Source organism: Squalius cephalus (genome assembly GCF_949319135.1).
Source record: "Squalius cephalus genome assembly, chromosome: 3".
Classification (NCBI taxonomy): domain Eukaryota; kingdom Metazoa; phylum Chordata; class Actinopteri; order Cypriniformes; family Leuciscidae; genus Squalius; species Squalius cephalus.
This window is the reverse complement of record NC_137124.1, coordinates 28,019,788-28,034,681: the sequence shown is the minus strand read 5'-3', so window position 1 is coordinate 28,034,681 and position 14,894 is coordinate 28,019,788. Positions and strand designations below refer to the sequence as shown.

The 14,894-nt window shown below is 37.1% G+C and overlaps 1 protein-coding gene across 2 annotated transcripts in view; it reads right to left on the bottom strand.

The window, feature by feature from the left end:
* Positions 1 to 6,253: 6,253 nt before the first annotated feature.
* Positions 6,254 to 14,894, bottom strand: part of ptprn2 (protein tyrosine phosphatase receptor type N2) — a 278,997-nt gene continuing 270,356 nt past the window's right edge. For both annotated transcript variants that reach the window (XM_079865630.1, XM_079865631.1), the window contains 4 exons: positions 13,173 to 13,226; positions 11,930 to 11,994; positions 9,582 to 9,655; positions 6,254 to 6,981 (listed from right to left, as the gene is read on the bottom strand). In XM_079865630.1, coding sequence (XP_079721756.1) covers positions 6,910 to 6,981; positions 9,582 to 9,655; positions 11,930 to 11,994; positions 13,173 to 13,226 — 265 coding nt within the window. In that variant the 3' untranslated portion in view covers positions 6,254 to 6,909. The remainder of the gene's footprint in view (positions 6,982 to 9,581; positions 9,656 to 11,929; positions 11,995 to 13,172; positions 13,227 to 14,894) is intronic.

Here is a 14,894-nt window from a genome sequence, read left to right as displayed (position 1 = left end):
CACTGAGAGAGGGAGAAAGGACAGTCAGATATGAGAGGTCCAGAGGAAAATTGGGGAGGAATAGGGATGAAACGAGAGGAAAAAACATATGGAGTACGAAGAAAGAAGGATGTGCCTAACAGCAAATGTGAAATAGGATGAGATCCTAATTTGACCACTTTGGCTGTCAATATGAAGAGCAAAGTTACACATAACATAATGTCCTCCACATTTAGCCGAAACAATTGTCTGAGAATCAGGGCAGCCCTTTCCAGTGTTTTATGCAACTTTGTCAGAATGCAGATATAGTTGTTGCAGCTTATTGTTTGGCATGACACATTTTGTTTTTCAGTCTTTTATTCACCTTTTTCTTGCCGTGAATCACAGTCTCATTAAAATGCGTAATCAGCTCTCCACCTCGGTCTGAACGTGCGGGTTGTCTTTACAATGGCTGCGAGCATTTTTAATAACACGTTATTGAATTTTCGCACAATGAACATAGGGAGGGATTTTGCCGTGACAAGCGCATGATATTTCATCCTTTATATAAGAAAAGGAAAACACACACATGCTTTGATACAAAGGTTTTTTTTTTTAACTAGTGCAGCTGTTCCCCAATAAAGCATTTGAACCTTTCGTATGGAATCGGGCCGACTAGCCTCCTGTGCTGAGAAGGTACAAAAGCCATAATTACCATAAACAGATGAAGGACAATATGGAGCCTGCTGTTTCAATGTCACTAACACAGAAACACATGCACACCTACACGGTGACAGCACATGGTCTCACAAAAAAAGCTTACAAAAAAAAAAAGAGCTCACTTGCAACAGTAGGGGGGAGAATAAGGTCACGCGCGTATTGTAAAACCTACTAATTATCTGGAATACAGCCCCATATTGAAACAAATAGTGACACATGGAAAAAAAGGCAGCAGGAACATAATAATTGCCTAAATTAAACATCAGAACGTTTCTGATTTTCGTGTACTGCTGCTGCTTATGTATACTGCTGCTTGTTTGGTGTTTCTGCAGAGTCACAGATCTTACCATATATGATAATTTGTTAAAGGTGCAGTATGTAATATTAACAGCTAGCGGTTGAAATGGGTACTGCAGTCTAAATTCAAAATATTGGAGAGAGTTGTTCCCCCGCCACCTCCTCCTCAGACTTGACGCTCATGCGGGTTGCCAGATTGAGGACATGCAACAGGAACAAACGCTATTGACAATGGAAGGCAACGAGCACTTACACTGTAAGTTGATGAGTTGATTTATCCGTGTTTAATATGTGGGACTACACAGACCAAAACAAAAATAGACATTCTGACAAGGAACTCACATTTCAAAGTAGAATAACTGGCTGTAGCATTGCTTTTTCTGTGAAACGAGTAAGTGAACTTAGTGTTTCCTAAATATCTGCAAGCATATTACAATATTTTTATGCTTTAGTGCAGTCAGAAAATGACATACAGCACCTTTAAGTTTCAGAATTGTAAATAACCTCTTGAGCCTCCCATATCATCGTTGACCTCTGACTTTCAACTACAGAATCCATATCATTTAGGTGTCTAAATGCGTCTGTGACACTAATATACCATGACATTCTTGTTAGCGCCGCTCTTTATCGTTGATAATTATGCGAGCACAGGGTGACGCCTCCTCGACTCAGAGCAGGAAAAGGAGGGAAAAGCCAATCTCAGTATGCAGATGGTTAAAGTCCCTGTGGAGAGGCTGGCCGATTAGATGTGTGTTGATAAACTCACTTACTATGAGTGACAGTTTGCAATATTGGGGTCACGGAGGTGACCTGCGTTGACGACACTGATGAAAACGAGGAAAAAAGAGGAGACAAAATGCCAGAAGTGTCCCCTGATGCATGATGGGACAGAGATGAAAGCTTGTGAAATGTCAGTATGTTTTTTCTTTCTTTCTCCTTGTTTGTGTTGTCAGCCCCTCCTTGTGCTTCCTCCATGGTTAATAACCGTGCGAGAGCATGAGGTGCAATGAGAGGAGATTCTTATTCAGATCAGGAGATTACCCTTATCCAACTCTCACTTCCTCAACAAGGAAGTCACCTTGGGTGTAAAATCATCTAGTGTAACGAGAATGTATATACTGTATATTTGCATGAATGCATGATTTCTATTTTAGTATATTTTAAAATGTTATTTATTCCTGTGTTGACAAAGCAACAACTCAGTGCCACATGATCCTTCAGAAATCATTCTAATATTAATGATTCTTAATATTTCTCAGTATTTTTTTGTGGAAACAGATACAATTTTTTTTTTCAGGATTCTTTGATTAATAGAAAGTTCAATAGAACAGCATTTATTTAAAATAGAAATATTTTGTAACATAAATGTCTTTACTGTCACTTTTGATCAATTTAATGCATTCTTGCTGTACAAAAGTATTAATTTCTTTCCCAAAAACTTTTTTGGAATTTGGAATTGGTTAAAATGCAAATGTTATGTATGTTTTTAATAAACCTGGCTATGTAATAATACCAATAATACTAATACAACTAATGGTAACACTTTATTTTAGGGTCCAATTCGCACTATTAGTTGCTTATTAGCATGCATATTACAAGGATATTGGCTGTTTATTAGTACTCATAAAGCATATATTAATGCCTTATTCTGCACGACCATATTCTACACCCCTTAATCCTTCCCAATACCTAAACTAACGGTAATACTTTATTTTACAGTGTCCTTGTTACAAAGGTACATGTACTTACTATAGTTATAACAGTTAATTATGCATATTTACATGCAACTAACCCTAAACCAAACCCTAATCCTACCCAAACCCTATAGTAAGTACATGTAGTTAATTAATATTACACTGTACTTAAATATATAATTACACTGTAACAATGACACCTTAAAATAAAGTGTAACCCAACTACCTTACTAACTATTAATAAGCAGTAATTAGGAGTTTATTGAGCAAAAGTTATAGCTAATAGTGAGAATTGGACCCTAAACTAAAGTGTGACCAAATTAATAATACATTTTGCTAACCTTTTTTTTATAATTCTAAAATCAACCTAATTTGTTTTGTCTCTAAAAGAGTCTGTTGAGGGCATGAAAGATGCTTCATAAAGAGCTCCATCCATATTCTAGCATATGAAGGCATTGGGTGAGTGGGAACGCTTGAGTGTGTGTGTGTGTGTGTGTGTGTGTGTGTAAACTCCTTTTCATGTTTCCTCTATTCACTAGGTTCATTGCAGTGGAGAACATGGTGAGAGTCTCTGCCTTGTAGCACCATGTTTAAAAAGCTTGTTTGTGTTTTATAGGAGATCAAAGCGAGCAGGGGTCCTGGCCAGACATGAGACGCTACTGCTGCAATCTGCTCCCCTCTCATTACAGATGGGAGAAAACAAGCCCAGCTTCAGTCAGCCATCTCAAGGAGACCTGGATCACTTCCCACATGCTTCTTCTGGAAGTCGTCCAAGCCAAACACAACCAGGGTTCACCATTGTTTTTTAGGCGTAAAACTGGCTACCTGTGCAGATACCTATTGATCTAACAGGTACTTTTAAAAGCAGCCCGTTTTCAGAAATGCTGCTGGTAAATCAAGAAGTGCTTGCTAGATTATTTAAAGACCTTCTGAATCAAGACCAACAAATTATGTCAGATCTTTTGTACAATGCCTAAAGACATTTATTGGAAATATGCATCCTAGTCTCCAAAAAGTCACACAGCCTAGTATTTCAGACAGACCCAATTGGCTCTTTGAATATCTCTTATATAGGTGGACATACTATTAAAGCTGTTTTATAAGTCATTACATGTGTCTTAATCATTTCCACAGCAAGTTTGTATATACCAAACTGCACTTAAACATGAGATTCTCTCTCTTTGTCATATTTTTTGGTTCGACTCAGCCTATTTCTTAGGGTAACGGGTGCAAAGACATGATTATGAGCTGGATTGGAACTGAGTTTGAAGTACTATTGAAGGGAATCTCCTATTGAAAAGGGTCCTCTAAAAGAGCTGGGATACTGGGCCAGTGGTTGTCAGAGGGGACTTGGGAATAATATAGAAAGATAATTGGGTTTCTAAGTGAGCTTCACTACAGGGCTCTGATTGAGTCATATACTCTTGAGGACTTCTAATCGTAACTTTTAGTCCTTTTACGACGAAAAATTCTGACCTGGGAAATCTCACTTTCTTCACATCAGTAAGTGATATCAGAATATTGTGGGAACCCTTACACATGAGATGAACTGACCATATTCATAATATCTGTAATGGCGATGAACTCAAGAGACGGAGAAGAGTAGGATTCAGAAGCAAGAGTGTTATTTAATAACAGCAACAAAAACCGAGGAACAGAACTGAGGACAACACCGACGAAACATCCATAAAAGAACAACACCAGATAACAAACACAGAAAACACAAGGGTTTAGATGAGAGACTAAGACAGGAACTAAGCAAAACTCCAAACTAAAAGTCCAAAGAGGGAGAGAACAGAGGGAAAAATATCACAATCTAAAGTGATTGAAATATTTGTGAAATATTTGAACATAAATGAGCATGAACCAAGGAGTTCTGTGTATTTATAAAAATACATGGAACAGACATGATATGCACATAATGATGTTTCCTAACATTTTCCTTTCCTGCATGTAAATGGGCGATGCTGTAACATTCACGTTTGTATGAAATAATGACACTTTTATTGTGATTTACTTGCTAAGAACATTGTCACTATATATTCAAGCCTAAAACTATCTAAAATCAAGACACGGCAAAGGCATTCTATTATTAAATGACATTAAAAACATTAGTAATAAAACATTTACCTATGCTTCTAGTCATGTGCCACAAGTGTATCTATGATAGCCTTCAATCATATTTAACAAGTTGTGGCCAGCATTACAAATTCCCAAAGTATTTTAGATAAGACCTGATTAGTCTTTGAATTGTTCTATCAGTAGTTTTATGTCTTTCTGCAGTTTCTAGCTTCCTTTCTACTCTAATGCAGGTAGTAGTAAAGCTCTTAGAGAAACACACAAGGTCATTTGTGATCACTTACAGTAAAATGCTTATGTACTGATTTAACTTGTGTTAAACTAATTTGAATGCTGTTTTCATCTCGCCGCTCTGAATATATTCCACAAAACAGCATTTCTGATGCTACTTGTTTGATTTAGTGATCATCCGCAAGGCTCGTCTTTTAGTTTGAATCTGTATTTTTATTCATTCATGCAAATTACGTAATTCTGAGGATACCAAGCTTTGAATTTCGTTATGCTTGTGACATCTAACATCAATTCCCATAACTTCCAAACCAAGTTTTGGGGAATTTTGGATGTTTTGGGTCACTTGAGTTCTTTCAAGCTAAACATGCAAATTCTTTGCATTTCTAGAGTGTCAGTGAATGCAATGCAATCAAATGATTTAGAACTGATAGTATTAATAGTAATATCTCTTCTTTGACAGTGTGTTGGTAAAAATGAGAGAGAGAAAAGAAAATGGATAATGACACTCTGATTTAAACAACTTGGAACAGATGAGAATAATCAGAATGCAAATTATCAAGGACAATTTAAATGGATGAATTCTAAAATAAATGATAGTGAAACTAAGTTAATTAAAAAATCAGCTTGAGTTAAACTAGTTGTCGCCAAACGCAATAATTAATCGTGTTAGCAGTGCTGAACGATATATGAATTCCCTGAACAGGAGACGACAGCATATCACAATCCTGCATAATGCTCTAGTTACTGCAGGAAGCAATTACCATCCGTAATTTTTTCTAATAAACTTGTATCCCTCTGATGACGACCAATTAAACATGCACAATTATGGTTACCATATAGTTATTCATAAGATGATTAGCATGCCCCCCTTACATTCAGATTGGTTGCATACTGATAAGATGCAGGTTAAGCGACAGATACATATGCAAATAGCATGCAAATCAACACAGAAATAGCAGGAAGGCACATGGACGTCATAAGTGCTGTCAATAATAGCACTGCAGACAGGAAATTAAGAGGTGTGAATATGTATGTATGCATCTAGGAGAAAAGTTTCTACATTTGTATTATGCATACAGTACATTAGTCTGTATTAGTTGTTCAAGGATGAGTAATACAGAAAATGGCCCTTTTTTCCTATTTACCTCCAGATATTCCCAAATCAAGCATTCCTGAACAGATTTAGGAGATTCAGGGGACAATACATTTGAAGAAAACTGTTGGTTCAATATCTCTCATTCTGTCTTTGATTCATGAATGCAATTATCACTCAAGCTTCAGCATTTTGAGATTTATTTTGTTACTTTATATACTGCACACACACAAAAATAATATGTACAATAACATTTTGGCAGACCATATTTAATCACATGGTTCATTCTGTCAGTATGTATAATCAATTAATCTATATGTAATAAAATCTGTTTATTAGTTGATCTAGAAACAATATATCACAACAACGAAAGTTGATTCCAAAGAGATCACAACTGTAGCACTGCAATATACTGTAGTTTTCTCATTAGTATTTCTCATCCATAACTATAAAGTGTAGTCACATGAACTCACTGTATAAGAACATAACTGCAGTGGACTAATACAGTGTAATACAACACCGCTAAGATCACATCTGCTTCACACAAACACTTATATTTCAGATATTTCATATGCACACAACTAGTGGGTATGTAAACACCAATTCAAGCTGCAAATACAATCTATGATTGCATGCCTTGTTGGCTAGTTGAATATCGTTCTAAATAATTACTTCAATGCTATAGAATTGTAGACACACTTAGTACAAAGAAATGTCTTATGCAATACAATGCGTCTGAATCTGGATAGAGCTTGACATTGTCCATTTTCATAATCATCTAGATTACACAGAGAAGAGAGGAAGAAAACAGGTTGGAAGTGTTTGTGAAAGTTTCTTTCACTGAGGCAGAGCTTTCAGGATGGCGTTCACCTCCTCTGCTACAGCAGTCAATGCAAACTCAAACTGTTCCTGAAGGCAGAAGGAGAGAAAGCGGAAGCTAAGTACTTGGAAAAACACCGACATTTTACACTAAGCACAACGGATGCCAGTGATATATTTTGCAGAATAAAGGATAATGGAGAACATAATAACAATAATAGAAAAGGACAGACAGAATAAGACGAAGAACACCAATGTGTGCACTTTCCTTGTGTAGATGTGTGTGTTTAAAGCTGCAGAGAATGTGTGACTCAATGTGCTCTGTTCAAACTATGACTCAAAGTCTGTCTCTTCCCTGAGGGCCGGCCCGTGAAGATCGATCATTGTCTGAAGAGCGACCCTCAAATCTAACGTTTGAAACTGAAGCCTCCCACTGCAGGCCAATAAACAAGCTAAAGTGGGCGTTAAGTTAGATGCTTCACAAAACAAGAAACGGATAAAAAAAACCCCTCTTGAATTAATGTTTACATGCACTTTTCAGTATTTTGAACCAACAAAAATGAGTCTCTAAAAACACAAAGTGTAGAGTGAAGGTAAAGGTTTGTGAGGTCAGTAAAAAAAAATAAACAACATGAATAAATATACTATTTTATTATTTCACTTTGTAGCAGTAATAGCTTGTGCTAGAGACATGAGAACATTTTGATCATTTTCACAAACATCATTCACTGTCATACAAGGTGATTTGGAAAGAAAAAAGCAACTGCATAGAAAAGTGTAAATGTGACCATCTTGCCACTAGATGGTGTCACATTAATGCCTCAATGTTCTCCAGACATGATGCGGTATTGCTGTGGATATTTATCTGATCAGTCAAGCCGTTTATTGAGGTTCTATTCCAAGGTAAACAAAAGCCGAGAGCTCAAGTATCTGCAAATGCACAAAACATTCCTATTCTGGGCCAGGAATGGAGAGGGGAGAATGGATTTTAGGAGGCAGACCAATTTCACACACGAGTACCTGCTTTGAGAGTGTTCTAAAAGTGGAGGGTGAGGGGGCATCCTTTAGACATATGTTGCCTTTTGGAGCAACACAGAGATGAAGTATTGACTGAGCAGCCCAGTACAGTAACTTACTGTACTGTACAGTCCAGAAATTAGCACATTTAACAGAACTTGCGAACAACCTGTTATGTTAGGCTTAAGTAATTAAATAAATGATGTTTTTCTTTTTTAATTGAATTTTTTCACGGTTAATTTAAAAGTGACTCAAAACACAACAGTGCACAAGAGCAATCATTAGAGCAATTACACGATTAAAATTACAATGCACTAGTAATATTAATACTATTTAAGTGCAAAGTAGTGAGCCACGTATTATATCACAGTCAGAAAATCACAAATATACAGTCACATACTAACTACAATGTGACTCTGAACTGATAAAAAAAAAATGCAGCAAGTTTTTTTCATCGTTCTATTATTACTATTTTAAAATAATCTTTTACACTCTGATGGTTGTTGGTACATTTTGTTAATTTGCCATTTCTTTAGAAATCCATCAAAATTCACTGTTTGTGAGGAAACAGCGCTGACTTTTATTTGTATATAACGAATTTGTCGAACATCATGATAAATTAACCAAAAAAAACCAAAAAAAAATTAACAGAAGAGTAGCTGATTATTCTGTAAAGTAGGTTGATTTCTCCAAATAGCTTATTCACTAACCTGAATACATGAAAAATGAATAAAAATCCTAATAGGGAGGAAGCTAATATAATACTAATATTTACAACTCATATAATATCACTTTCATTATTTTTAGTATCCTCTACATAGATTTGCATACTGAATGCTATCTCTCCGCCACAATCCACGGAGGCTCAATATCTCAGTTTACAGTGTCTAACCAGGTATGGTCTTTATCTTTTATAAACAGCAACTAATGTAATTCAGTTCGGGGGGGTTGGGGCTGCTATATCTTACTATCTCCAAACACAAGACTGCTAAATATATGTTTCTTTAACACAGTTTATATTAAAAAAAATCATAAACATAAACTGTGTGAGACTATCTAGGCCCTGCTGGCTGATGTTCAAATCGTTGTTGCTTGCGGCATCAACAGGACACATTTGTAATGGAAGAAGTGATCAATTACAAGATAATTTTCTGAGCCTGGCTTTTGGTGCTTTATTGACTATGTGGTTTTAGATTACAAATCGATGTTAATTGTAGCAGTGTGGTTAGGGTCGCATTGTGCAGGATGTCTCAGGATGATATGTGCAGGTGAAATTGCAATTATTGCTTAAAGGGCAGCTGACTGAACTTTCCTTTCCGATGAAGTTATCATAGCATTACACTGAATAATAGTAATTGGCATTAATATTGAATTATTGTTATATGAAAGAGACATCCAACCTAAAAATGCTTTATCTGCCTTGAACAGACTTATCCATGAGAGAAAATTAAAGCAGTAGCAGTAATAGTAAAAAAAAAAAAAATCTACATTTAGATTTTAAAAGACACATTTTAGTAATAATTTTTTTATTTTAAATAATATATTTTTTACATTTTATTTTGAGAATTCTTTTATTTTATTCTGGTTTAAGTACAAAATCTTTACCGGAGAACCTAAACACCTGACGTCCATCATCTCGCACTTTTATGCTGTTCTTTAAGCGGAGAGCTTACCTTGGTCTGTACCATGCCTGATCTCTGGTCCCTCAGGTGCTCCAGGGTAGCAGCAATATCAATCTCCTTAGCACCTGCAACAGAGCCACACAACATGAGTTCAAAGTACTGCGCGTAATCATAGATCATCTTCCACTCTCTCCAGCGCTCACTCTTTTTCTATGGAATTACATTCGCCGGACAAAGCTTATAGACTGTTTCTTGTTTTAGCTCACAATAAAGAAATGGAAAGGATCAAGCAGAACTTCACGGTTTATTCTAGAACAACATAAGAACTTTTTCAAAACTAACCAATACTAGTGATAAAAATCCAATCTGTACAGTATAAAAAGAGTAAAGGCCCATTCACACCAAGGAAGATAACTATAACAATAACAAAAAAGAGATACAGTTCTAAAAATCGTTCTAAAAACAAAAGAATAGCAGAGTCTACACCACAGCTATAACGATAACGGCACAAGGAAACAATATCGTTGGAATCACTTTCAGAATGTTTTTTTTTTCAGCTAATGAATGATAAAAACATCGACAGCCAGTAAGAATCCATACAACTTTAAAAAGCTCAAGCATTTAAAGTGGTAGATGACAAAGCTGCAGCTTGCTTAGAATAAACAGAACAATATCGTCCGCTGGTGTTGATGCTAATATCGTTTTCATGCATGCCTAAAAATGCATAGAAGCGCAAGGAGTTTAGTCAGTTTAGTCATACTGATGTGCTCATATACCATATATTATTTTATTTTAATAAAACCATTTCATTTAGATTTTGTAGGTCACCTGACAATATTTCCTGTTATAGTCTTTTATGCTTTGTTTATATTTGGAAGATTAAGCCATTGCCTGCAGATCATTTTACTTGATAAGTAACATGCATAATCACTTACATTAGGAGATTCTGAGACTGTGGTCACAGATACTGAACCTGCACCCAGTTTACATGAGGTAAAGCGCTCATGTAGAGCTGTTGTTCTTGTCCATACAAATTTACAATGCTACCACTTATTGAACCAAAACTGTAAAGTGAATATGAAAATTTTCACATGGCAGGAAGAGTGAAAAGGCTGATTAAGAGAAATATCCCTTTCACCTTTAGCTTGAATTCATTTTTCTACAGGTCCATTGTTGTTTCTCCTCATAAATGAGAGGAGAGCAGGAGAGGTCTAACAAGGCCTTATTTCTCATTCATTCATTCTTCAAAAAGAAAAGAAAGACTACCCCCTCCCTTCTGCACAGATTGATAGAGAGAGAGAGAGAGAGAGAGAGAGAGAGAGAGAGAGAGAGAGAGAGAGAGAGAGAGAGAGAGAGTTTGAGGGCGAAGGAAAGAGAAAAGCTGGAATCTTTATAGATGCTTTCTGAAAGGGAGCGAGTGCAGCTGGGGTTCCAGCCTCAAAAGTCCTCCAACACTTTCATGTCTTAAGAAGTGCAAGATTCCGAAGTTTAGGGGGAAAGACAGAGAGTGAGCAAAGGAGGGGGCATCTAACAAGAAAAGCCTTTGGAATTAAAACAGCATTCTTCACTAATTTACAATTCATTCCTAGAGATGAAAAAAAGCAAAAGAAAAATACGATGGGGTGTTTGAGGAAAAAAGGGAGCGAGAGAGAGGAGGAAGACATGAAGAACAGGAGAGAGAAAAGGGGAATGGAAGAGGGAGATTTCTGTTGTTCAGGACTTTCTAGGGCTTTGATCACACAAGTGAACACTGGAAAGTGGGCAACCTGTGAGCCCCTCCTGCTTCCCAGAGAGGAGACAAAAGGGAGATGGAGGGGGCCGATGAGGGCCGAGGCTCCGGGCCCCTGACAGCATGGGAAAGAGGCACAAATGTGACTCTCTCCCCTGAATCTGCCCTTTGATCCCCCATTATGGAAAAAGCTACGGACCATGGTCGGGTCAGGAGTAGGGATGGACCGGCGACCAGAATAGAGGGAGGCAAATGCATGGGTGACCTCACCAGATGGGGTCAGGAAGAATAGTGCCGGTGCTGGAGAAATGATTCGGACAGGTTATGAAGGCACCTCCTGTCTCCGTGGCTGGATTCACATGACTTGTTAAACTCTATGCAGCGTTTAATATTTGCATGTGAAAAAATCAATCATAGTATGCAAAGCTGAAACCTTCGCAGTTGCTTTCAGGAGAAATGCATTAAGACACAAGCCGCAAAAATCGGGGAATGTCTACGCTTTTCTCAGTCCTTCACGTTTTCACACACTTTTCTTCACATTAGCCATTTGAGATCCTTGCCCATTCATTAAAGAGCGCAATCATCCCCTAATGCACGGCGAGACCTTCACTGTTTGAAACGTAGTGTGTTGTGATGACAGCACCTCCTCATCTGTGCTGTGCGCTCTTACCTTTGGCCATTTTATTTAGAACCATGTCAATCAGGATGTAAGTTCCACTCCTTCCGCCACCATCGCTGCAAATGAAGACAGAAACTCGTTATCACTTCTGAGAAAAGAGCAGACCTGTCTGATTGAGCATTACAGCGTGTGCCTGCCGAAATGAAAACAAAGCGTTCATTTCTCTGTTTCAGCCGCATTGTTGGCTGTTGCATCATCCTTCAGCATTCACAATAATTCTGTCAAAGACGACTGCTGTCTTGTTTTCCTGTTCTTTGCAGAACTAAACTGCATTCGCCAAAAAATTAAATAAAACAAGAGCAAACCTGAACACTTTATTTTTTTTAAGAGCAAAAACTGAACACTTTATTTTTGAATCTTATCACAGTGGGAATTTGAAGTGACTTGTAAAAGCATTTTAAACTTGTTTTACCTTCTACGCAATCTACTAAATTGCAAGAACCAGCCAAACTCAGACGCAGTTGGATGGTAAACTACATTTTGATTTGAAATCAAGGTTACTTTTCAAGACATGCAGCTGAATATTATGAGTGTATTACTGAATGAATGTGTGTGGATGCCACTTTCTGAGGTTGCTCAGGTTTAAGCACACACACCAAAAACACATTGAAGTAAGAGGTTTGGGAAATAAGAGAGAATTATTTACGGAAACTCTTCCCTCTCCCCTGATATCATTCTGAATTATTCAAATATGCATGACAGCTGTGAAGCCTGTCTTCCCCCCAACGCACAACATGTTAGCCATTAACCCCTGAGGTTAAAGATCATTTAACCAATATTTTAGTTTACACAGACTCTCATATTCTTCTATTTCACACTCATGGTAAAGGGCATAGATTTTTACCATCAGTCATATAGACACCGCTCACTGAATAATCCATTTATTTTACCAGCGGATCATTTCTAACCGAGCCTGAGAGATAATTCAGATTCAGACCACTGGACTGATTACTGCTCTCACTTTTGCATCTTATAGTAAGACAACAACAAAAAAAGAAGCAATAATTTAACAATATTAAGAACAACACACTCACACACACACACACACACACACACACACACACACACACACACACACACACACACACACACACACACACACACACACACACACACACACACACACACACACACACACACACACACACACACACACACACACACACACAGTCTTAGTATTTTAGACTGGTGCAACTAGCTTATAAATGCATTTTTATATTATTGTGGTACTTGCCTGCAATGAACAATTATTGGACAAGATCTGCCCCGGTAGCACTTGTTAACCTTTCTGCAATGACAGAAAAAAGAGGCCATTAATATTTGAAGAGCAAATTAGTAGATCAGGGACATATTCATTTGTTTAAAAATTGCTATAAATATGGGCACATATAAACACATGACATTGCTTAACATGTTACTTTCAACCAGAAAATAAATTATTAATCCTCCACATTGTGACAAGCCATTAAGGAAATGATGTGTGGTTAGGTGTCACGATCCAAAACACATTAACCTTGCCCAATTATAATGCCTGCAAAACCATAAGGCCTTGCAAGATTTTAAGACACATAGGTGTTGTTGCCATGGAGACCTACTGTGTTAACTCATTGTTTATCTCATCCAAATAGAGGGAAAAAAAATCCCTGCTTTGTATACTTCAAGGTTGATTTTTCAAAAGACACTATAAAAGTTTTTATTTTTATTTTTTTTAGGTCTGATCTAAATGCTCATGAGACTACTTTCAATTCTAAAACCCAGCACACATTTATATATTGTTATTTAAAGAAAGCAGGGTCCAAAATGAACACTCACCAAGAGCCAAACGCAAGAAAAATAGGCTTTGGAGATTTTTTAAAACAGGACGGATTAATTTGTACTTTAAAAGGAGCTACAACATTTTACATGGTTTAAGTCAAAAGTGTAAGAATGGCAATCTGACCCACGCTGATGCAAGTGACATGCTTGATTCAAATCAAAGACATAAAAACTATAGAGTGGTACAGGTATGACGCCAGAACCCAGAAGACTAATATGCTGCTGGTTCCTTTGAGATTTTCCAATGGGGTTTTTCAATATATGTGTAAAATAAAGCCTGTAGTAAACATAACTTGACAATACTTTGACGTTTGCTCTACAACGTCAATTACACACACCCGCTATGGGTGTGTGTAATTGACGTTGTAGAGCAAAACGTCAAACACGAAATAGCAAACACGAATTTTGAAGCAGTTATTTTCGCTTTTGAAAACTTATGTTTTTAATAAGCAACTAGCTAAGACAGTTTGTGGTGTGAGTGTGTGCAGCATGTTGTAGAACAAAACGTCAAAGTATCGACAAGTTATGTTTACCACAGGCTTTATTTTACTCATAAATTGAAATCCCCCATTATAAAACCCCATAGGAAAATCTCGAAGGAACCAGTGGCGAATAGACGTCCAGATTCTTGACGTCATACCTGCACCACTCAATTAAAGAATTTCCATGACTCGCTTATCTTTTAATTCTGTGGAAAAGTACCATCAGAAAGATGCCTAAAGTCTTTTTCTTTCTTTTACCAATACAAATGTGAAATATTCATTGCAGTAAGCCATCAAAATGAAAGTACGAGGTGGGAAAAAAACAATGGGTTTTAATAAAAGTAGTGTAAAATACATTTCTAAAAAAACGAAATGCATTCCAGATCCGTACATTAATTAACTTTGGACCTTGAAAGAAATATAAAATAAAGTGTGATGCTTCCTACACAAGAAATGTTTAATAAAAGTGATTCTTCGAGTAGTTTTGTTTGAGATGGCGCAGATCTGCAGAGGGGACCATCATGCATTAGGGGCATTAGGACAGCAGAGAGCGTTTTTGGGTAAGACAGAGGGGCAGAGAAAAAGGGAGGGTGAGTGCGAGAAACAGGGAGATTTGGTGAGTGAGAAATGCAGGTGGGGAGGCAAGGAAAAATCAAGGG